The 26757-nt window shown below is 35.7% G+C and overlaps 1 protein-coding gene across 1 annotated transcript in view; it reads right to left on the reverse strand.

The window, feature by feature from the left end:
- Window positions 1-9437: 9437 nt before the first annotated feature.
- Window positions 9438-26757, reverse strand: part of LOC136322376 (olfactory receptor 9K2-like) — a 35256-nt gene continuing 17936 nt past the window's right edge. Inside the window, 3 exon segments of the mRNA XM_066254414.1 lie at window positions 9438-9713; window positions 9716-10375; window positions 10378-10452. Coding sequence (XP_066110511.1) covers window positions 9438-9713; window positions 9716-10375; window positions 10378-10452 — 1011 coding nt within the window.

Below are 26757 nucleotides of genomic sequence, written 5' to 3' on the forward strand. Positions count from 1 at the left end.
TGCAAACCTCTACCTGAGCATGCCAAAGGGGCAGAACCCGGGGTACAGAGTCACCGACCAGGAAGAAGGAGAGAAAAGAAAAAGCAAGAAGATAACCTCTCAAAATCAAGAATAATCGCAGACTTTATAACCTATCCCATTTTATTATATTTGTTCGTTTGTTTCTCTTATCTTCATTCTTGATATCTTTTTTTTTTCCTCCTCTAATTTGGTCGTTTAACTCTCTGCCGGTCTTACTCTCTCCTCTCCTTGAACTACACTACCCATAAGTGTTACATCTCCCATTATCTTTTCTTTCCTCTTCCTTTCTCTCTATGAGGGTTGCACTCCAAAACCCTTAACTCTCTCTCTCTCTCTCTCCTCTTTGTTCTTTTTTTTTCTTTTAGTGGTTTTCTCTTTTTTTTCTCTCTCTCTCTTTCTTTTCTCCCTCTATATTAGTTTCTTCCTTTCTCCTTTATGTCTCCTCTCATTCAAACCTCAGTAACGAACAAAATATTTTATCTGGGACTCAAACCTATGTTTGTGGCATTTTGGGGGTTTTTACTTCACCTTTTTAACTCAGTAGCAGTGCTCCCATCCCTGGCTCTCCATTTTATCTAGCTCTTGTTCCACTAAATACAATAGTAATTTTTAAGTTGTCCCCCCATTTTCCTGTTTCCCTCTTATTCCTCTCATCATAACTATTAGTCAACCAACACCTAAACGCAAATCATTATATTCTTGATCCAAATTTTTTCCTTATTTGCTTTTTGTGGGTCCATAACCGCCCCCCTTTTTTTTGCCCCTTTATTACTTTTCCCCAATCCAGGCCCTTTATTACAGGCATTGTTTGTTCTATTTAATACAATATAATTCACAGTTCACCACAAGATTTTCTCAAGAAAGAGGGGAGAGGAGAGGAGAGGAAAAAAGGAGGGGGAGAATAATTTCCTGTTTTTTTAATTTTAATTTTATTTTTCTTTATTGCATTATTAATTTTTTTAAAAAAACTTTTTTTGATTTTTTATTTTTAAAATTTTTTATTCTTTATTAAATCTCATTAATACTATCAACAAAACCACCTTCAGATGCCATTAAGGAAGAGAAAATCAAATATCGTGGATACAAAAGAAAGAGAGGTAACCCAGCTAGATGAGGAAAAATGTATGGAGAAATAATTTAATATATTGGAAACCTTGGAGCTAAATGACAGAGAATTCAAGATAGAAATCCTAAAAATCCTCCAAGATATACAAGAAAACACAGAAAGGCAATTTAGGGAACTCAGAAAACAACTCAATGAACACAAAGAATATATTTCCAAGGAAATTGAAACTATAAAAACAAATCAAACAGAGATGAAAAACTCAATTCACGAGCTGAAAAACGAGGTAAGAAGCTTAGCTAATTGAACAGGCCAGATAGAAGAGAGGATTAGTGAAATAGAAGACAAGCAACTTGAGGCACAACAGAGAGAAGAAAGAGACTCAAACATTAAAAAAAAAATGAGATAGCCCTACAAGAATTATCTGACTCCATCAAAAAGAATAACATAAGAATAATAGGCATATCAGAGGGAGAAGAGAGAGAAAATGGAATGGAGAACATACTCAAACAAATAATAGATGAGAACTTCCCAAGCCTGTGGAAAGAACTAAAGCTTCAAATTCAAGAAGCAAACAGAACTCCGAGTTTTCTTAACCCCAACAAACCTACTCCAAGGCACATCATAATGAAATTGGCACAAACCAACGGCAAAGAAAAAATTCTCAAGGCAGCCAGGGAAAAGAAGAATACAACATATAAAGGAAGGCCCATTAGATTATCATCAGATTTCTCAGCAGAAACTCTACAAGCTAGAAGAGAGTGGGCCCCAATATTTAAAGTACTGAAAGAGAGGAACTTTCAGCCAAGAATACTATACCCATCAAAGCTATCCTTCAAATATGAAGGAGAAATAAAAACATTCACAGATAAAGAAAAGATGAGGGAATTTCTCATCAGAAAACCCCCACTCCAGGAATTACTAAAGGGGGTTCTCCAATCAGATACAAAGAACAAAAAAAAAAAAAAAAAAAAAAAAACAAAGGCAAAAGTAAAAGCTCCAAGAAGAACACAATAAAACCAAATTTAAACTGTGACAACAAGAAAAAGAAAGGGGGGAGAGGATGGAGATTAATAGTAGCAAAGGACGATGGAGTACAAAAGTACTCACAAAATAGTGTGCTACAAAGAACAGGGTAGGAACCCTTTTCATTACTTAAAGGTAACCACCATTGAAAAAACCACCACAGAAGCACACGAGATAAAAAAGATAGCAACAGAGAAAAGATGTATGGAATACAACCAAATAAAAACAAAAGATAGAAAAACGAAAGAGAAGGATCAAACAAGACACAAAACCAACAAAAAGCAATATATAAAATGACAATAGGGAAGTCACAATTGTCAATAATTACACTAATGTAAACAGATTAAACTCACCAATAAAAAGGCACAGAGTAGCAGAATGGATTAAAAAAGAAAATCCAAGTGTATGCTGCCTACAGGAAACATCTAAGTAACAAGGATAAAAACAAATTCAAAGTGAAAGGCTGGAAAACAATACTCCAAGCAAATAACATCCAAAAAAAAGCAGGCGTAGCAATACTCATATCTGATAATGCTGACTACAAGACAGCAAAAGTACTCAGAGACAAAAATGGCCATTTCATAATGGCTAAAGGGACACTGAATCAAGAAGACATAACAATTCTTAATATATATGCACCAAAACAAGGAGCACCAAAATATATAAGACAGCTACTTATTGACCTTAAAACAAAAACTGACAAAAATACAATCATACTTGGATACCTCAATACACGGCTTGACGGCTCTAGATCGTTCATCCAAACAGAATCAACAAAGATATAGTGGCCTTAAACAAAACACTAGAGCACCTGGATATGATAGACATCTACAGGACATTTCATCCCAATGGGACTGAGTATACATTTTCTCCAATGTACATGGATCATTCTCAAGAATTGACCATATGTTGGGCCACAAAAACATCAGCAAATTCAGAAAAATCGAAGTTGTTCCAAGCATATTTTCTGATCATAAAGCCTTGAAACTAGAATTCAACTGCAAAAAAGAGGGAAAAAATCCCACAAAAATGTGGAAACTAAACAACATCCTTTTAAAGAATGAATGGGTCAAAGAAGAAATAAGTGCAGAGATCAAAAGATATATACAGACTAATAAAAATGACAATACGACATATCAGAATCTATGGGATGCAGCAAAAGCAGTGATAAGAGGGAAGTTCATATCACTTCAGGCATATACGAACAAATAAGAGAGAGCCTAAGTGAACTACTTAACTTCACACCTTAAGGAACTAGAAAAAGAAGAACAAAAACAACCCAAAACCAGCTGAAGAAAGGAGATAATAAAAATCAGAGCAGAAATAAATGAAATAGAGAACAGTAAAACTATAGAAAAAATTAATAGAACAAAGAGCTGGTTCTTTGAAAAGATCAACAAAATCGACAAATCCTTGGCAAGACTTACCAAGGAAAAAAGAGAAAGAACTCATATAAACAAAATCTAAAATGAAAGAGGAGAAATCACCACGGACACTGTAGATATACAAAGAATTATTGTAGAATACTATGAAAAACTTTATGCCACTAAATTCAACAACCTAGAAGAAATGGATAAATTTCTAGTACAGTACAACCTTCCTAGACTGAGTCAAGAAGAAGCAGAAAGCCTAAACAGACCTATTAGTAGAGACGAAATAGAAAAACACCATTAAAAACCTCCCCAAAAATAAAAGTCCAGGCCCCGACTGCTATACCAGCGAATTTTCTCAAACATTCAAAGAAGACTTGGTTCCTATTCTACTCAAAGTCTTCTAAAAAATTGAAGAAGAAGCAATACTTCCAAACACATTTTATGAGGCCAACATAACCCTCATACCAAAACCAGGCAAGGATGGCACAAAAAAAGAAAACTACAGACCAATATCTCTAATGAATACAGATGCTAAAATACTAAACAAAATACTAGCAAATCGAATACAACAACATATTAAAAAAATAATACATCATGATCAAGTGGGATTCATCCCAGAATCTTAAGAATGGTTCAACATACGTAAAACCGTTAACGTAATACATCATATCAACAAAACAAAGAACAAAAACCACATGATCTTATCAATAGACGCAGAAAAGGCTTTCGATAAAATACAACACAATTTTATGTTTAAGACTCTCAACAAAATGGGTATAAAAGGAAAATATCTCAGCCCTGGCTGGTTGGCTCAGCGGTAGAGTGTCGGCCTAGCGTGCGGAGGACCCGGGTTCGATTCCTGGCCAGGGCACACAGGAGAAGCGCCCATTTGCTTCTCCACCCCTCCGCCGCGCTTTCCTCTCTGTCTCTCTCGTCCCCTCCCGCAGCCAAGGCTCCATTGGAGCAAAGATGGCCCGGGCGCTGGGGATGGCTCTGTGGCCTCTGCCCAGGCACTAGAGTGGCTCTGGTCGCACCATGGCGACACCCAGGATGGGCAGAGCATCGCCCCCTGGTGGGCAGACCTTAGCCCCTGGTGGGCATGCCGCATGGATCCCGGTCGGGCGCATGCGGGAGTCTGTCTGACTGTCCCTGTTTCCAGCTTCAGAAAAATGAAAAGAAAAGAAAAAAAAAAAAAAGGAAAATATCTCAATATCTCAACATGATAAAGGCCATATATGATAAACCATCAGCTAACATCATATTAAATGGCACTAAACTGAAGGCTTTCCCCCTTAAATCAGGAACAAGACAGGGTTGTCCACTCTATTCACTCTTATTTAATGTGGTACTAGAGGTTCTAGCCAGAGCAATCAGACAAGACAAAGAAATAAAAGGCATCCATATCGGAAAAGAAGAAGTAAAGGTATCACTTTTTGCAGATGATATGATCCTATACATCGAAAACTCCAAAGAATCCACAAAAAGACTACTAGAAACAATAAGCCAATACAGTAAGGTTGCAGGATACAAAATTAACATACAGAAGTCAATAGCCTTTCTATATGCCAACAATGAAACAATTGAGAATGAACTCAAAAGAATAATCCCCTTCACGATTGCAACAACAACAACAAAAAATTCCTAGGAATACACATAACAAAGAATGTAAAGGACTTACACAATGAAAACTATAAACCATTGTTAAGAGAAATTGAAAAAGATATAATGAGATGGAAGAATATTCCTTGTTCTTGGTTAGGAAGAATAAATATAATCAAGATGGACATATTACCCAAAGCAATATACAAATTTAATGCAATTCCCATCGAAATTCCAATGACATTTTTTAAAGAAATGGAGCAAAAAATAATCAGATTTATATGGAATTATAAAAAACCTCGAATAGCCAAAGCAATCCTAAAGAAAAGGAATGAAGCTGGGGACATTACAATATCTTACTTCAAACTATATTATAGGGCCACGACAATCAAAACAGCATGGTATTGGCAGAAAAATAGACACTCAGACCAATGGAACAGAATAGAAAGCCCAGAAATAAAACCAGATATATATAGTCAAATAATTTTTGATAAAGGGGCCAACAACACACAATGGAGAAAAGAAAGCCTCTTCAACAAATGGTGCTGGGAAAACTGGAAAGCCACATGCAAAAGAATGAAACTAACTGGACTACAGTCTGTCCCCCTGTACTAAAATTAACTCAAAATGGATCAAAGATCTAAACATAAGACCTGAAACAATTAAGTACATAGAAGAAGACATAGGTACTAAACTCATGGACCTGGGCTTTAAAGAGCATTTTATGAATTTGACTCCACAGGCAAGAGAAGTGAAAGCAAAAATTAATGAATGGGACTATATCAGACTAAGAAGTTTTTGCTCAGCAAGAGAAACTGATAACAAGATAAACAGACAGCCAACTAATTGGGAAATGACATTTTTAAACACCTGCTCAGATAAGGGCCTAATATCCAAAATATACAAAGAACTCATAAAACTCAACAGCAAACAAACAAACAAACAAACAATCCAATAAAAAAATGGGAAGAGGATATGAACAGACACTTCTCCCAGGAAGAAATACAAATGGCCAACAGATATATGAAAAGATGCTCATCTTCTTTAGTTATTAGAGAAATGCAAATCAAAACTGCAATGAGATACCAGCTCACACCTGTTAGATTAGCTATTATTAACAAGACAGGTAATAGTAAATGTTGGAGAGGTTGTGAAGAAAAAGGAACCCTCATCCACTGTTGGTGGGAATGTAAAGTAGTACAACCATTATGGAAGAAAGCATGGTGGTTCCTCAAAAAACTGAAAATAGAACTACCTTATGACCCAGCAATCCCTCTACTAGGTATATACCCCAAAAACTCAGAAACATTGATTTGTAAAGACACATGCAGCCTTATGTTCATTGCAGCATTGTTCACAGTGGCCAGGACATGGAAACAACCAAAAAGCCCGTCAATAGATGACTGGATAAAGAAGATGTGGCACATATACACAATGAAATACTACTCAGCCATAAGAAATGATGACATCGGATCATTTATAGCAAAATGGTGGGATCTTGATAACATTATACTGGAAGTGAAATAAGTAAATCAGAAAAAAACAGGAACTGCATTATTCCATACGTAGGTGGGACATAAAAGTGAGACCAAGAGACATTGATAAGAGTGTGGTGGTTACGGGGGGAGGGGGGCGAGGGAGAGGGAAGGGGGAGGGGGAGGGGCACAAAGAGAACTAGATAGAAGGTGACAGAGGACAATCTGACTTTGGGTGATGGGTATGCAACATAATTGATCGACAAGATAACCTGGACATGTTTTCTTTGAATATATGTATCTTGATTTACTGATGTCACCCCATTAAAAAAATAAATAAAAGTATAAGAAAAAAAGATGTCCTTATACAACATACATTGGAAAGGTAAAGAAAAATATTTTATTTAGAAACTTAATTTTAATGGTGTCATTGATCATCATGAACATAGATTTCAGGCAAACTTCACTCCATCATTTGAATAGTCAATTATGTTGTATATCCATTACCTAAAGCCAAATTATTTTCCGTCACCTTATATTTGTCCCTCTTTACACCCTTCCACCAACTCCCCATATCCTTCCCTATATCTCCCTCCCCCAGGTAAGTAGTGCACCCTTATCTATGTTTATGAGTCCAGCTTTGTATCCCACCTATATGTGAAATCATAGTTTTTAGCTTTTTCTGATTTACATAGTGTGTCTGTAAAGTCATGGTGCACTTTTGACCGGTCACAAGAAGGCAACAAAAGACGATAGAAATGTGAAATCTGCACCAAATAAAAGGAAAACCCTCCCAGTTTCTGTAGGATGATGTGGCAGCATGTGCGCATGCACAGATGATGATGTAACACTGTATACAGCAGAGCAACCCACGGCCATGCCAGTCGAGATGGACAGTATAGAGGAAAGTTCAGTGTGTTCTGTGGCTTGCTAAATTCAAATCCGTGACCAAAGTGCAACATGAATATCGGTGCATTTATAACGAAGCACCATCACATAGGAATAACATTACTCGGTGGGATAAGCAGTTGAAGAAAACTGGCAGTTTGGTGGAGAAACCCTATTCTGGTAGGCCATCAGACGAGTCAATGACGAGTCTGTAGAGGCTACATGGGATAGCTACCTAAGGAGCCCTAAAAAATCTGTGCGTGAGCCCACATCAAACTGCACTGAATAGGTATGAAACTGGGAGAGTTTTTCTTTTATTTGGTTCCGATTTCACATTTCTATTGTCTTTTGTTGCTTTCCTGTGACAGGTCAAAAGTGCACCATGACTTTACGGACACACTGTATATATAATCACAAGCTGCTATACTGGGGGTTAGGGCTTGAACATCTGAGTTTTGGAAGACATACTTCAAAGCACAATACATTTTTTTTTCTTGTCTACTATGTTAGCTAAGGCTTCCAACAGGATGTTGAAAGTTGTGGTGGGGGGAACACTCTCACCTTGTTCTTAATCTTATCAAGAAAACTTCTAGTTTCTCATAAGTAAGTATGATCTTAGCTTTTCAAAACATGGTCTTAACTTTTTCATGAGGAAACTCCCCCCCCCCCCCCCGTGAGAGCTCCTTTAGTTTTTTTAAAAAAATCTGTACCATTACCACACACATCATTCAAGTTCAAAAATGGTGAGATGCTATTCCTTCAGTATACTCTCCTTATGCAGATCAGTTAATATGTTCTGTGTATTTTACCTGCAATTTTTCAATTCAGTTTTTTTCATTTACACTGACATATTTCAAGCACACATCAGTAATATAAACAGATACAACAGTTACCTGACTCAAATCTTAGACCCTTTTAAATGTATCATTCACACAGTCCTAAAAACTCTGCTTGATTACCAACCACTGGCTCTCAGGCATCCCATCTTGCAATCACTATGTTTATCTTCAGCATAACCATTTTTGGATTTTAATTGTCTGTCCAAGGGTGTGATTTTCTCACTATATTGTGAGCTCCCTAAAGAATGAAGTGATTTTTACCTGTGCTTAGTACAAGACCAGAACATATTACACAAGTAGTCAATAAAATTAATCAAATAAATTAATATTCAAAGGCATAGATGAATAAATTTGGATTATATTTTATTTGATGACTGACTTGCTTCTATAATATTATTAAATATTCCTTACAATAATTAACACAGGAAAAAAATTATGAAGGTCCAAACTGGAGGAATGATTGTTCAAAAATGTTTCTTATCTCTATCCTCACTTCTTATCTCTATTCTCACTTCTGTTCTTTATATTAGAATTCAGCAATTAGCAATGCCTCAGGGAGCACCACAATACCTGATATGCTCATATGCAATTTTCCAAGTTAATGTTCATAATGAAGATTACTTGTTTGTTTCTTCTTATTACTCCTTCCTCTCAATGTAACACATATAAAATACTTCATTCAAAGTGAAAATTCAATAGCCCTTTAACATGGTATAGAAACTAGTTGTAAAATTTGGAAGTATTTTATTTAAAAAAAAGGTAAGTTGAACATTATTGTCAGTTATCAATGATTATGTATAAGTGGAGGAGCAAGTCCAAAAACAAACACCAGGCAAAATAAAATACAAAGTAAGTGTTCAGCACTATGCCATAAAAATAAATAGAAATAAATTTTGTGAAATAAAATGTTATTTGAAATCAGTGGGAGGGTTCATCTTGAAGAATGCTTTTCTAATATCCAGGACGTCTCCAGTATTCACGATATTCAAAACAATGTCTCAGAGGAAAAGAAAAAATGTAATAATGGGAAGGGTACACTCTGTTGAAAAAGCTTGTGATAACATTTTTATAGTGTTCAAGAAACTAACTTTAATTAATGGCCACAAGAAGTATGAAATAAACAGCCACAGCACCTTTGATGGAAGAGAAATAATTAAAGAATAGTATTTTTCTTCAGAATTTTTTTTAGAGCTTCTTTGACATCTTTGTTTCTCAGAGAATAAATTAAAGGATTCAACATGGGAGTGACGAGGGTGTAACATAAGAAGGCCACTTTACTCAGCACAGCAGATCTGTCCGGAGTGAGATACATAAAAAAGACAGCACCATATAGTACACTCACAACTCCTAGGTGAGAGCTGCAAGTAGAAAAGGCTTTCTTACGTCCCTTGGTGGAGCGTATCTTTAGAACTTTGGACACAATATACATTCTTACATGTATATTGTAATAACCGTGATGGTAGGCAAGGTAACGATGCTGGCTAATAAAAAAGTAATTATTTTATAAATAAAGAGGTTAGAACAAGATAGTCTCTGAAGTGGGTGAGAATCTCAGTAAAAGTGGTCAATGGCCCGAGAAGAACAAAAGGATAAAGTAAATGTTATGCTGGTCTGAAGAACTGAGGTAATGCAGCCACAGAAATAGGAACCAGCCACCAACTGAATGCAGAGATGCATGGACATCTGGACAGAGTACAGGAGTGGGTTGCAAATGGCAATGAAGCGGTCATAAGCCATGGCTGTCAGGAGAAATCCTTCAGTCACAATGAAGAGGCCAAAGAGAAAGAGCTGGGTCACACAACCTGCAAAGGAGATGGACTTGCTCTCAGACCAGAAGTTGATCATAGCCTTAGGTGCAATAACAGATGAATAGAAGAGATTAATGAAGGAGAGGTTGCCTAGGAAGAAATACATTGGTGTGTTCAGCCAGGGATCAGTCACAATGATGGCCATCATCCCAACATTCCCTAGAAGGATCATGACATATACAAATAGAAATAGCAGGAAGAGCAGAATGTGGAGCTCTGGGCGGACCTTGAAGCCTACAAGAGTGAAGTCAGTCACTTCTGAGTGATTGCTCATTCCCTTGTTTTCCTGCCCATGGCAGGAACCTGCTGAGAGAGACACAGGGCAAAAATAAATAAATGAACTCTTTGCTTTGATCCTAGCTACAAATAATTTCTTAAAGTATTAGGATTTACAAAGTTATTTTGTAATCATTATTCATTTTAACCTTATAAAATTATAGTAACTTAACTTGAAGCCAGTTCTAACTGATGATGAATCAAAAGGTTAGTTTTATGTTCTAATTCCTGTAAGCAATGGAATTAGATCTAATATAATGTCATTTCACCTAAATGTCTTTCATATTATCACTTCTCTGTACATTTATGACTCATGATTTATTCATAAATTTTATGTCATGAAGCACTGATTGGAAGGGGAACAAATAGCTTAACAAATGACATTTGGGAAGCAATCTTGATGTTTGGGTTTGGAGGTATTGGGAGTTTCAGTAGTCTATTTTCAGAAAATTCAACTTTGAAAATTTGATTTAGATTATCAGCAGATATAAAGTAAGCAACTAAATTTCAAAACAACTTAAGAAGTACAATGACTTTTTGTAGACAATGGAAACTTTGGCTTCTGATACTCACTAAGATAAAAGTTGTATACAACCAAACAAAAATTTTTAGCATTCACATGCTAGGATATCTATCCCAGATGAGCTTCCAGAGTCTTTTAATAAAGACAATTTCCCTACATTTCCTCAGCCCATGCCTTACAGTTTTTAAAGAGGTCTACAGGTAGTCTAGGTAAAAATGGATTCTTTATAAATGAATGCTAAACAAAAGATACATGTGAAGGAATTATTGGTTGAATTCTTATTTACCCTGGCCATAACTTCCATAGCCATCATTAATTCATTTACTAGATAGCTCAACTAAGAATTTAAACTCCTTGTATTAACCATATTGATACTCTCTCTCTTTCCCTTTATGGCTTTATATATATAATTCTGCCTAGCCTAAAATAATAATAGCAAGCACTTATGTGACACCATTTATATTCCAGACACTTTTCTAAATGCTTTTATAATCCATACAACAATAATATGAGGTGTAAATACTGTTATATTTCCAAGTTTACAGAAGAGGAAACTGAGGTACATGGAAATAAAGTCTGTTGAAAGTCACCTACTAGGACTGAAATTGGAATTATAAGCCTAGACACCTGGCCTGAGAATCCACACTCTTAATCACTGCACGATACCACCTTTGATAACCGGCCCTTCCTGTTCCTTTACTTGACTTATTTCAACTTTAGACTTCAGTTAAAGTTTCTTATCTTCAAAATACATTTCCCAATTTTTTAACCTGGGTATACATCTCTGTATACATCATGCTCCCTAGGATAGCAGCTATTATCATTATATTTTAATATTAAATGTTAATAATTCTTCACTTCTGTACAATCAAAACTTCAGCTTATCCTTTATACATTGTCAACATTATGTTCTGTGCCTGGCAAATGGCAATTAATCAATGCATATTTTTGTACAGATAAAAGCTGAATGCTTGAGAGTGCGGAATCAAAGAAAAACTTTAAGACTAATACTGCAGTGGTTAGCACAAGAGGTTTAAGTAGAGGTTAAATTCCAGTGTTTTCTCATTTTCTAACTGGAACTTTGGACAAGTTACTTATGTAACCTGCTTATGTCACTTATATAACTTACTTATATTACTTAAATGACTGATGTGATTTCAGCAAGTTATTATACCACTGCATCCTTATATAAAGGAGTGGTAAAAACAACATAACCTCAAGGTTTTCTTGGTAGTATATAATGAGATGATGCAAATAAATTACTTAGCACCATTTATGTCAAAGTACTCAGTAAATATTAGCCATCATTTTTATTATATCTTTTCATGCTCAATTCCACAATGCACACCAAAATAATCAGTGCTAATTAGACTGAAAATCAATAACATATATATGAACTTTTTTGGATAAACCAGTCTAAGTTGAGAAAAGGAAATCAGGGAAACTATAAAAATTAAAAAATAAATTCTGAGAGAAGTGTAATTTTTTTTCCAGGAAAAAAAAGGACAAATAGGAAAATAGTATGGTTACTCATTATTATATATATTTTTATTCACCAGTACATCAAAATTAAACATGCAAATAACTATTATAAAGGAGCAAGATTAAATAGATCATACTTAGAGTCTGAGAAGGTACATGATATTAGAAGTGATGAAAGGAGAGCCTGAAGTAGTTGTGAAATAGTTTTTTGAAAAATAATATATTTTATTTATATTCTTTTAATCTTGCCTAGAGGGCAAGGATGTAGATTATTTTAATCTTCAAGGTTTATTCCTGTCAAACTCATTCTAATGTTAATAAGTTTATGACTGAGACATTATAACTGGAAAAGAGAGTTTTTCCCAGAGTTGTCAGTAGACAAGTAGTCAGTTTGTGACTTATTATTTGTGAAACACTCACATGTTTTAAAACTTACTCTTACCTTATGTTGTTTGATAATATGCCAGGTTCTTTAAGATGAAGCAACAGAACTCCAGTGTTTACCTCTTGTTATTATTTCAATTCTAGAAAGGGTAAACATAAAACTAATTAATACCTATGTTCTGACTATAAGTACGAAAAGTCATAACATAAAGATAAAATGAATGACTCCCCCTCCCAATTTTCAAATGCATGTTAATTTTCTCAGTGTTAGATTCTTCCCATTGATTAATCTGACTTTTTTTCCCCTCATTACTCTACTTTAACAACTGTTCTTTCCTTCAGTATTTATTTCTTTAAAAATGCTGTAGTCCTTTGTAGAAGAGAGACAAGGTAAATTTTCCAAATAATGCTCTGCTAAAACAGAAATAAACCCAGGAATTATATTCTACATTATGCAAAGTGAACCTGAGGAGTCAATCTGCAGAACTGCCCCTGTTCTGCATTCTTGGATGCTTGAGGGCTTTTAAGGAAGTAATGTAGGTTGTATTGGATATGTAAGTAGTCCATGAGCCATCTGGCATCTCTGATAATATGGCAAAATCAGCAATTATTCATGATGGCTTTGATATTAGCATAACCAAGTAATTTTTCAAATAATTGCAGCATTGAGGTTTCTCTCACCTTCTGGGAGGAAAGTTCTCCTAGGAGAGAGGGAAGCATAGGTTATTAAGATATCTAGGCTCCACAGCCAAGGTCCATGAGGACCATAGAGGCTCTAGATTAAAAAAGAAGAAAATAAAGGGAAAAGTCTAATAAGAGTCAAAATACATTTCTGAGTTTATTCTTTCCTTGTCATTTGAATCTTCTAGGGTGGGGATGGGGGATGAGGTACCAAAAGTATCTTTCAATCTTAACTTCTTCACCAAAAAAGAATTTCAATTTTAAATTTACTGTGACAAGTGGTTTTGATAGGCAAGTAGAAATCATTATGAAAGGAAATACTGTCCCTCATAATATAATTTATAGGGAAAGTTTTGTTCCTAGTCTTAAACTTCATTTCATTTTTACCCCAAAACTCGCCAAAATTATTTATTAGTTGTATTTTATCAATAATAGTTGATTATCAGCAGAATATCATGACCACTGTGGGAAGCCAAGCCCAACAAAAGCCTTCTAATTTATTAAGTTGACAAGGAAAAAAATTCTGAGATGTCCTAAATTACATTACAGTAGACCAGAGAGGGGGAGGAAGAGACTGAAGTTGACCGGTTTGCAGCCACAGTTGGAAACTTAGGAATGACTGCCCAAATTCCTGAATGTATTTTGAACTTGAATCAACTTTCAGGCAGTTATTTCAGTAATTATCTAAAAAGAATAGTCCCCCAGCTGCAGGCTGTTGCATCTGCTTACACATTAACTTTCCAGACTATTGCTCACAATCCAGATGCAAAAATGACTTTTTTCTTCCTTGGCTTCACCTTCCACCCCATCCTCTTATCTGTTTCTAATGTAAATCCTTTTACAAAATTACTTACATCTTTATTCCCCAAACTCATTGTAAAAAAAAATAGGAGCCCTGTCCACCTCAGGACTGCTCTTGATGGTTTAGACCAGTGATCCCCAACCTTTTTTGGGCCACAGACTGGTTTAATGTCAGAAAATATTTTCACGGACTGGCCTTTAGGGTGGGTCGGATAAATGTATCATGTGACCGAGACTAGCGTCAAGAGTGAGTCTTAGATGGATGTAACAGAGGGAATATGGTCATTTTTAAAAAATAAAACATCGTTCAGACTTAAATATAAATAAAATGGAAATAATGTAAGTTATTTATTCTTTCTCTGCAGACCGGTACCAAATGGCCCATGAACTGGTACCAGTCTGCAGCCTGGGGGTTGAGGACCACTGGTTTAGATGGTCTGCCTGAGGGCCTGGTTCTTTCTCTGGCTAGCACATGGCTCAATAAATTGTTTCTTTCAGGACTTTTGGTTTCGAAGGTTTTTGCAAATAATGATTGACAGGATCTAAAGTTAGTTTCACTTTGTAACTTTATTGCTTGAAAGTTGTTTTTTGGCCCTGGCTGGTTTGCTCAGTGGTAGAGTGTCTTCCCAGCATGTGGATGTCTTGGGTTTGATTCCTGGGTCAGGACACAAAGGAGAAGCGACCACCTGCTTCTCCACCCCTCCCTTTCTCTCATGTTGTCTCTTTTCCCACAGCCATGGCTCGATTGGCTCCAGTGAGTTGGCCCCAAGTGCCAAGGATGGCACAGGTGGGCTCTGACTCAGGCACTAAAAATAGCTTGGTTGCTGAGCAACAGAGAAATGGGCTTGTTCAGGTAGATCTCCTGGGGATGCGGGAATCTGTCTCTCTACCTCCCCACCTCTCAATTAAAAAAAAAACAGTTTATCTGGTGTTATGTATTAATAATTTCTCAACAGTCACTATACAATAAAAACAAGTCTCAAAAACTGTTCAACATCAGTCAAAAAAATTTCAATTTGCATTTAGATGAAAATTAAATCATCAAGCCATGCATCTTAAAATTATATCCATTAGAATATTTTTCTTAACCAGCATCCTCTAAAGAACAACCATGAATTAAGTTAGTATGCTGCAGGAGTCCACTTCCAGCTGCTCTAATACATGCAGCACCATCTATAAACCTGGCTCAATATATTTTCCTCATAAATTGTGAATAGGGAATGTCCCACATGATCATGAATGTAGGCTAGGGGAAAAAAGGTGCAATGCTGCAGGAACAGGTACGCTGCAAACTGGAACCAACTGCCTATAAAATTACTTCTGACCTTAAGATACATTCAAGCCAGACATCATATATACAACTTTCACTTAATGACATGTTTCTCTCTAACCTCAACTGCAGGGTTGATTGATGAATTAGACACCACAGTCAAAATATTAGTCATTTGATTCCCGTAAGTAAGAGTATAGTCTCTGTCAAGGCCCAAGATAAGAGATGTTTCTCAAAAGGAGAACTTGCATAAAACGTGTTTTTCTTGAAATCTTTAGAAGGAAGTCACCACTCTGATGTTCCAGTCGGAGTTTGCCAGCTTCCACAAAACATATTCCACAAGAACTCAGGAAATCATTGGGTATTCTTGTTTATAAGTTCCAAGTGACAATGCTCCTTGTTTCAAAGTCTGAACCAGCTGAAGAAGAGTGACATTTTATGGATGCATCATGGACAGTGATGGGGTTCAGTCAGGTCTCACCGGTTCGGCAGAATTGATACCTAATTTTTTGTTGAGTTCAGCAAACTGGTTGTTAAAATGGCACTTGTAATCAAGGTTCTCTCTAACGTGGGCACCTGGGCAGCTGCCCAATGTAGAAATCACTAATTTACATTCCTTACTCTTTTTTAACATTTATCTGCACAACAGCGTATTTTAAGCACCTGTACTAATGTTCATTCCGTTCATAGGTGAAAAAAATTTGAAGGAACTATGCTTGTAATATTTATTTATTCATTTCATAAAACTCATTATACCTTTGATGAAATACTACATTTTAATTCCCTTGTGGTTTTTACTTCAGTAAACAAACATATAACATGAAAAAAAGTACCAAACAACCAGGGGTAACAAGCAGACATTGGAAATAAGTAACAGTTTTATTGTTTTTTGTGAGGTATTATTTAATTTTTTTCATTAATATTTTAAAACTATTATTATCTAGTTTTGTGTACCTCTTTTATTGTTCTTATTAAGTAGTAAATGCATGAAATAATAAATTACCTTTTGGTATATCATTTTTATATACCTAAAACGATCATTAGGGCAGGCAAGCAGTTACTAAATTATTTCAATCCCACCACTGATCATGGATGTACACATACTTGAGAAGCATTATGTATGCCTTCAAGCATCTTGTAAGCAGGTGGCCTGGCTTCTGTGACCTGCTTTTTTCCTTTCTGCACTGTGGTGCTCTGGCAATCAATATTGTTGGTGAGAAAACTTAAGGGATCGACAAATCTGAAAGTACCATGTGGATCATTATAAGTCAGATTGCTTATATTTATTAGTGACTTAATATTGAAGATTTCTGTCATTGAAATGTTTGAAAATTGGACATTGCAAAATTATATAGAATGGGTGAGCCCTTTGCTAACTGTATATCCTTTCCCTAACTTTGCTGTGTAACAGTCACCCTCATTTCTTTTTTTTTTCTAGGTAGCATGATGTTATAGAGAGAAACCCATGGACTGAAGGCAGAAGACATAGAGACTAAAAAAAAAATACAAAAGCTCAATGAAACCAAGAGCTGATTCTTACAAATGATAAAAAAGATTGATGAACCTTTAACCAGACTCATTAAAAAATAATGAGTGAGGACGCCCCAAAATAGAATCAGAAATGAAAGAGAAGTAACAAATAACATCACAGAAATACAAAACATTGTAAGAAAATATGAACAACTGTGTGCCGACAAATTAAACAACCTGAGTGAAATGGATAAACTCTTAGAAACATACACTCTTCAAAAATTGAATCTGGAAGAATCAGAAAACCTGAAAAGACCAATTACAACTAATGCAATTAAAGTGGTAATCAAAACCTCCCACAAACAAAAGTTCTGGACAAGATGGCTTCATGGGTGAACTTTACCAAACATTGAAAGAAAAACTAACACCTTTGTTTCTCAAGCTATTCCAAAAAATTTAAGAGGAAGGAAGACTCACAAGCTCATTTTATGAGGCCAGCATTATTTTAATTCTAAAAACAGATAGCATTACACAGAAAGAAAATTATAGGCTAATATCCTTGATGAACCGAGATGTTAAAATCCTCAACAAAATATTAGCAAACCAGATCCAACAATACATTAAAAAGGTCATACTCCATGATTGAGTGGGATTTATTTTGGGTGATGCAAGATTGGTACAATATCTGTAAATCAAAAAATGTGATACACCACATGAACAAAATGAAGCATAAAAATCACAAGATTATATCAATAGATGCAGAAAAAGCATTTTATAAAATCCAGCATCAATTTATGTTAAAAACTAGCAGCAAAGTGGGAATAGATGTATGTACCTCAACACAATAAAGGCCATATATGACAAACCTACAGCCAACGTCATACTCAAAGGGCAAAAACTACAAGCATTTCCCTTAAGATTAAGAATAAGACAGGGATTCTAGTATCACCAGTCTTATTCAGTATAGTACTAGAAGTGCTAGCCACAGCAATTAGACAATAAGGAGAAATAAAAGGCATCTATATTGGAAAGGAAGTAAAACATTATTTGCAGATAACATGATACTGCATGTAAAGAATCCTAAAGATTCCACCAAAATACTTCTAGAACTGATAAATGAATTCAGCAAAGTAGCAGGATCCAAAATAAACATCTAGAAATAGTTGCATTTTATACAACCAATAATGATCCATCAGAAAAGAAAACAGTCCCATTCACATTGCTTCAAAAAGAATACCTAAGAATAAATTTGCCCGACCTGTGGTGGCACAGTGGATAAAGCGTCAACCTGGAACGCTGAGGTCACCAGTTCGAAACCCTGCACTTGTCTGGTCAAGGCACATATGGGAGTTAATGCTTCCTGCTCCTCCCCCTTCTCTTTCTCTCTCACTCTCTCTCCTATCTAAAATGAAAAATTAAAAAAAAACAACTTAAAAAAAGAATAAATTTAACTAAGGATGTAAAAGACCTGTACTCAGAAAATAACAAGACAATGAAGCAAAAAGTGAAGATATGAACAAGTGGAAGAATATACCAGGTTTATGGATAGAATTAACATCATTAAAATGTCCATATTGCCCAACACTATACACATTTAAATGCAGTTCCTATCAAGAAACTAATTGGTGAATTTCAAAGAACTAGAACAAATATTCCAAAAAGTTTTATGAAAAAGACCCTACAGCAATTCTGAGATAAAAGAACAAAGTTAGAGGAATCATGCTACCTGATACCAAATTATACTGCAAGGCTATAGTAATCAAAACAGCCGGGTTCTGGTGAGGCATATAGGTCAATGGGACAGAATAGAAAGCTCAGAAATCAATCCATGCCTATATTGTCAATTAATACAGTATTTGACAAAAAAATCAAGAACATATAATGGGGTAAAGACAGTCTATTCAGTAAATGGCATTGGGAAAACGGGACAGATACATGCAAAAAGAATGAAACTAGACCACCTTTTTACAAATGCACTAGAACAAACTCAGAATGGATTAAAGACAATTTTAAGATAGCTTTAAAATACAAGTGAACATGTAAAATTTTCGAAAATTATTTTGTGACAAACATTAAAGGTGTGTTTCAGGAAGAAGAAATGTAATCCTAAAAAGCTTATGTAATGGCAAAAGCATAATGAATTTTAAAACAGGCTAAATATATTGATAAATTTAACTGCACAATATTATATAAAATTTAAAAATAAATAGGATTAAAATAAATGAAACTAATAGAATAAAATATGAAGGCATTGAAAAGCTCAAAGGCCCTTGTATTGTTTAGAAAAATTTTAAATAGTGACTGGACCTTGATAACTTAAATAAACTTGTTAATTTCTAGAAAATAATCTTTCAAAAAGCAAATTCAAAGAGGATTGGGGATTTTAAAAAGTCCAAAAATCAATGTTACAATAAACTAGATGTAAATTGGCTAACTCTTCCAATTAAATGGCAAATACCTCCTGACTAAATTTAACGTAACAGTATATCTATGTGCTGTTCTCAAGTTACATATACAAGTATCCGAACGACAAATATTGAAAAGTACCCTAGTGCAACTGCACTTGAGGAAATGCATTTGTCCTCATTTTACTTAAAAATGAAGACTGATAGCACCCACTGCTCACAGATGTGTAAGCCCAGGAAATCCATGCATTGCTTTTAGCAAGATGATGTATACAATTTTTATTGAAAATAATTTTAAAACATCTCCAAAAGCTGAAATACACAAAATTTTGGCTTTAACAATCTTGCTTTTAGACATATATTTCACACAGGAAAGAAAATCTGGCAGCACATAAGGACATGTGCAAAAAGTTATATAGTGAACAATTGAGTATTGTGGACTCATTTAAAAAAAACTAGATCCTCTGTTAAATGTTTATCATTAAAACAAAACAATGAGAAAAACAATGGGGAAAATTTTCAGAGGGGAATGGTTGTGTTTACTACCTTGATTGTGGTGATGGTTTCACCAGTGTATGCATATCTCCATATTTATTGAACTGTATAGCTGAAATATGTTCAGTTTTTTGTATATCAATCGTAACTTAATAAAAATTATTTTTAAAAATAAGGGGAAATCTACAAAGTTTATAGAAAGAAAATTTGACTCAAAATTATTAGAAACAAAGTCTGGACATCCATAAACGCCACTGCCATTGCTGCTCAATATTGGAAACCACAGTTGTGTCACCGTCATCAATATTTCAGGGCAGTGAAGTGTCACCACAAGCAACAGTGCCAAGGTTGTCATTTACTAGATTTAGATAGGGAATTTCTGTCACCATAACAAGGCAATCTAGCTGCAGAGATAAAATAGCAGAAAACTAAACCTAGAGTGTGAATTTTTGGTTTTCTGAGAACAAAATATGTTGATCCATTCTCCTATTATCTCTTAGATCAAGGATTCCTGGGTGTATAATATTACTTAAAACAAATATTCTGATATTTTTGAAACTCCACTCCAACCTTTGAATAAGGAATCAAACCCTACTGACAGAGCTATTCCCAACTTGGTTTAAGATGATTAAACCTTTACTCCTTTACCTGAGGAAGTTTCTTTGAAGGCAGAAACTGTAATTTCTCTTACATCCCACTCCTCACTTTCATAAGCTCAGTTACTAGAATCAGAACCCAGCATGCTGAGACAGGAATACTATTACAATGCAGATGCAGAATTTGTGGAAGGCTGGCATAAAATTTTTAGTATTTTTGATACATATTGGCAAAATGCAAAATATTTCAGTGTGAATGAATTTTGAGGACTCTTACTTGAAGAGGAGGTTGATACATGGAGGAATTTGTATTTACCAGAGATTTGTCAAATAGTGTGCTAGCTCATGTAAATAGAAGAGATGTAATAGTTTTCTGGGTTGATAAATGCAAACCACTAACTAATAACTGGATCTCTCTCAAGGAAATTGAGACACTATAAACACTGGGAAAATGTAGAAAAAGAAATTTAATATCTTTAAGAGATAGTAGTGCTGAGGAGGATGAACCATAGATAGTCTGTTCTTATATAACTTGGTTAGGTGTCTCTGAAGTGTCAGAAAATATTCCCTTCACCAGTGACAAAGGGAACAACCAGCAACTTTCAAAGCAGTGGTGATGCTTCTCTCTAAGAATGCTGGTGGGAGACACTGAAGTTAAAATGACCTTCCAGATACCAATGGGAATAGTGGCGTGAGGGAGTTCAAATAGTGGCATCTGACTGAGAGATCAAAGGAAGGTTTGGTTAACATGAAAGTAGCAGCTTTGGCTTAGTCAAAAGGATGGATGTGATATAGTAATCTCCATAGTTAACCTTGAGTCTAGGAATAAAATAAGTGGACACTCTTTGCAGAGAGATGCAGAGATTGAGATTATGTCTGATCAGCAGAGACTTGACTTGAGCCACTGATTCAGATCATGCTCATTGCTCAATTCTGAGGCCTAAGTTGGTTCATATACAGAATCATGATGGAATGAAGAGAGGACTGGAAACTCCTGAGTAAGGTGTAAACTGAAATCGTTCCCACAAACCTTTAAATATTTTACTGCACCCAAGCTGTGGTGCAGTGGATAGAGCATCGGACTGGGATGCGGAGGACCCAGGTTCAAAACCCAAGGTCACCAGCTTGAGCGCAGCTCATCTGGTTTGAACAAGGCTCACCAACTTAAGCCCAAGATCGCTGGCTTGAGCAAGGGGTCACTCGCTCTGCTGTAGCCCCCCAGCCAATGCATATATGAAAAAGCAATCAATGAACAACTAAGGTGCCTCAATGAAGAATTGATGCTTCTCATCTCTCTCTCCCTACCTGTCTGTTTGTCCCTATCTGTCCTTCTCTCTGTCTCTCTCTGTCTCTGTCACACACACAAAATATTTCACTTACTAATCTTTCAGTAACTGAACACTGAAGTACATATCCAAATGTTTTGTGGACATTTAGGGATATTTAGATCTTGTCTTAGAACTATCTAGCAGAGAATTAAAAGCCTGACATTTCTTGAAGTAAATATTTACAATATTATGGCATTTGACAATTTTGGGTTCTATTTGGAGATTCTTGGTCTATTTTTCACTCTCTAGTTTCCTGAAATGCTAACTAGGAGCTCACTCTCTCTAGTCTTATCATTGTGTACGTGCTGCCAGAGCAATATATGTCTAAGTATTTTATCTTTTGCGTAAGTTAAAAGTTGATTTAGGTAGGTTGCAACAACAGATATCTAACTACAAGATATCAATTGAGGAAATGAATGCCAGCTATAACAGTGCAGACAGATATTGATTAAATAGATGATTTTTAAATGTGTATAAAAAAAGACTTTAAAATCTAGAAACCATATCTGTTAAACTGAGAAATATTAAAATCATTTTTTGGTTAAAGTTTTTGTTTTTGTCTTTTTCTTTTTACAAAATTAGAATAATTAAGAAATGACTTTAAAATGGATTCTTTTGTCATGTTTTTTTTCAGTTCCTGGATACCTTACCTTTTTCTTACCTCATTTCTTTTGTCTTCTTCTCCTCCCTCTCCAGCCTACAACAGTAAGTAGCTCTGTCTCCACTGATAGTACTAGGATAACAGCTCACGTACACTCAAAATTTTTATTAATTTTATGACCTATATTGGTATCATGGGATTGGGTGAAGTGACATCCCAACTCCATTCACAACAGTAAGAATAACATAGTAGCATATCAATTCAATGTTACATTTTTACAGTATCTAATTGGTTCAGCTACTCCAATCATGATAACAATTTATATCTCATAATAAAGAGTTGAAACTATCCTAATGAAAGATAAATGGAGCAAGTTCTGGGTGCTTGTCTACAAATGCTTAAAATTACTAAAGTAATTTTAATCTATGTTAATGTTTAATTATCATTTGCAACTATCTCAGAGAATCTTACCATCCTGACAGTAGATAATATTATTACAAATGCCCTCACTAAAGTTCTGCATCAGTACACTAAACATTAGGTAAATGTACATAAAATTTAAAGACAAAATGTAATACTTGCTGTTACAGGAAAATCAATAATAGTATGTGTCACACCTTGTAACCAGGAATGATGAAACAATGAAGTACAAAAAATCAGAAGTGTTTGAGATATCCAATATAATCTTCAGCCTCTCGAGATTATATCACTAGTAAAAGATTTCTCCATGTGAATTTTTATATACAGTTTTAAAGTTCCCTCAGAGTAATGGTCTATTATGTATATGATGCAGAATATGATCTTTAAACTCTCTTGGATATGGCAATGTTTCATAAGCAATACATGCATCATTGAAAAAGAAAACACTTTGTTGTTTATGCACAGTGGATAGAGCGTTGACCTAGGATGCTGAGGACCCAGGTTTGAAACTCCGGGGTCATGAATTGAGCATGGGCTCACCTGCTTGAGCATGGGGACGATGGCTTGAACGTGGTGGGATTATAGACATGACCCCATGGTCACTGGCTTAAGCCCAAAGGTTGCTGGCTTAAGCAAGGAGGTCACTGGCTCAGCTAGAGCCCCCCAGTTGAAGCACATATGAGAAAGCAATCAATGAAAACTAAAGTGCCACAAGTTGAGGCTTCTCATTTCTTTCCCTTCCTGTCTGTCCCTCTCTCTCCCTCTCTCTCTCATAAAAAAGAAAAAAAAAAAGAAAACACTTTGTCGATGAAAGGCAAGATGTTCAGTTCTGATGAAATCTTGGTGGCACAAATAACAAGAAAGATAGAAATCAGGCACTACTTTTCTTATAAGGCCTGTAACCCAGAAATTTTTTTTTACCAAGGACAATGTTTATGGCAATTAAAAGGAAATGAGAGTTTAATTTGACACCTTTGAAAACATCCTGCCTTGGTTTTCCACTTTCCTGGAATCCTTCCCCAACATTCGGAGTGGTTTAAATCATGCCACTTGTGCAATTATACACTGGAATACTGTAATCTGTTATGGCTACAAAACAAGAAATATAATCCACCAGACTAAAAACTAAAGCAAATGAATCTGGGCTGTACTCTTATTCAGTATCTTGTTGCCTTTTCCCAGTAGTCCTTAACAACCCACACTTTTTTTTTGGTATTTTTCTGAAGCTGGAAATGGGGAGAGACAGTCAGACAGACTCCTGCATGCGCCCCACCGAGATCCACCTGGCACGCCCACCAGGGGGCGACGCTCTGCCCACCAGGGGGTGATGCTCTGCCCCTCCGGGACGTCACTCTGCCGCGACCAGAGCCACTCTAGCGCCTGGGGCAGAGGCCAAGGAGCCATCCCCAGCGCCCGGGCCATCTTTGCTCCAATGGAGCCTTGGCTGCGGGAGGGGAAGAGAGAGACAGAGAGGAAGGAGGGGGGGGGGGTGGAGAAGCAGATGGGTGCCGGGAATCGAACCTGGGTCCTCCGCACGCCAGGCCGACGCTCTACCGCTGAGCCAACCGGCCAGGGCCACAACTCACACTTCTTAAATATATCAAAGAGTCACATAAGTCAAACCTAAACCTAAAGTTATTTTTCAGACTTATAATAATCAGTGTCAAAGATCAGTTTCCCAAGCTGAGGACTTCTATTTTGCCTCCAAATGATATTTTTTTTGAATATCAAGAAAAATGGTAGTATCTGTGCACCAAGAAAAATGATAGATTCACACATATAAAGGGAGAAAAAGGTAACTATAACCTTAACTTCTTAAATCACTTAGCTTCTCTATCTCTGAATAATTATTTCTCATATCTCTTACCCTAATAAACATTAATCCACCAAGGTGCACACCACTCTGCCTTTATCAAAGGAAGCTTTGCTATGTAATCAAAAACGGTGAAGAAGATTTCATCAAAGATTCATACTTTAGGTTTCACAATGCCAAATATATAAACAAAACTGGTAGCTGCACTTTTTTTTAGGTTTAGTTTTTATCAATTTTTAATATTGTATTAGACTTAAGCATTGTAATTGTTCAGCTGAAGCATTACTGTGTCAATTGTAAAAATGGTAACTCTGGAATGACTTCTTGGCTTCCCATGATACCTGTCAAATCTGTGGGTGGTTGCCTTTATCACCCTTCCCTTCTCAATTGATGCCTGATACTTGGAATTAATAACATTTTTAAACTACCCTATAACCAAATGAATCCTAACATACCCATATGTAGACTAACACACCAACAGGCATGCATGCAAAGACATAGATTTGCATATAACCCTACTATCCACAAAGGTTATTGTAATGCCTTGTAGTATTTTTAGCTGAAGTTTTCAAGCTGACTTCAATATAGTCCTTTCAAGTTGCATATTCACAACCACAATTTGTATTACTCAAAAGACAGAGGACTTGAGCTGTAAAACATCATAAACATCATATAAGGTGTTTCCATTATATGAAGGCAAAGAAGGGACAACCATTCTATTCAAAGAAAACCAAACAATATGTCATAAATTAAACCAAAGCAGTGCAATTTTCCCCCATTTTTCTTCTTTGGCCCCTTTAATTAAAAAAAAAAAAAGATCACTGGTTATATTCTCTTTCCATTTCTTCTTCACCATAGTCACACACTTTCATATCTTTGGCACGACATCAAACAACACAACACTAGCATTTATTTTGAGTGCTATTTGCATATAAACCGTTTGGTTCGCACAGATTCTAAGTTAATAATTATACTAAGTATTTTCTCAGTCTAATTTTTACTTAGTCACACAGAGAAGAGAAACAAAAGAATTCTATATTTTCCCAGTTACATATCATTATCTGGAGAAATTTACAACTTTGTATAAAATGCAGCAGATTTTTAGGGGTGTCTAGAATTTACAGATGCCTTAAATAAAAGTGGATGGTTATTTGTAGCATTCTTTATAGGATATTATTAGTGCTATATAATAATAAAACATTAAGGTATTTTTTATTTTTTAAATTAATTTTAATGGGGTGATATTAATAAATCAGGTTACATATGTTCAGAGAAAACATCTCCAGGTTATTTTGACATTTAATTATGTTGCATACCCGTCACCCAAAGTCAAATTGTCTTCCGTCACCTTCTATCTGGTTTTCTTTGTACCTGTCCCCTCCCCCTCTGCCCCCTCCCATGCCCCCCCCCCGTAACCACCACACTCTTGTCCATGTCTCTTAGTGTGATTTTTATAATTTTTTAAATTATTTTTTATTAATTTTAATGGGATGACATTGATAAATCAGGGTACACATGTTTAGAGAAAACATCTCCAGATTATTTTGACATTTGATTATGTTGCATAACCCTCACCCAAAGTCAAATTGTCTTCCGTCACCGTCTATCTGGTTTTCTTTGTACGCCTCCCCTCCCCCCACCGCCCGTTACCATCAAATTATTGTCCATGTCTCTGAGTCTCATTTTTATGTTCCATCTATGTATGGATTCATATAGTTCTTAGTTTTTTCTGATATACTTATTTCACTTAGTATAATGTTATCAAGGTCCATCCATGTTGTCGTAAATGATACTATGTCATCACTTCTTATGGCTGAGTAGTATTCCACAGTATAAATGTACCAAAGCTTTTTAATACACTCGTTCACTGATGGACACTTGGGCTGTTTCCAGATCTTTGCTACTGTGAACAATGCTGCCATGAAAATGGGGGTGCATTTCTCCTTTTGGAATAGTGCTATGGTGTTCTTAGGGTATATTCCTAAAAGTGGGATAGCTGGGTCAAAAGGCAGTTTGATTTTTAATTTTTTGAGAAATCTCCATACTGTTTTCTACAGTGACTGTACCAGTCTGCATTCCCACAAGCAGTACAGGAGGCTTCCCTTTTCTCCACATCCTCG

The sequence above is a fragment of the Saccopteryx bilineata genome, chromosome 2, assembly GCF_036850765.1.
Source record: "Saccopteryx bilineata isolate mSacBil1 chromosome 2, mSacBil1_pri_phased_curated, whole genome shotgun sequence".
NCBI lineage: Eukaryota > Metazoa > Chordata > Mammalia > Chiroptera > Emballonuridae > Saccopteryx > Saccopteryx bilineata.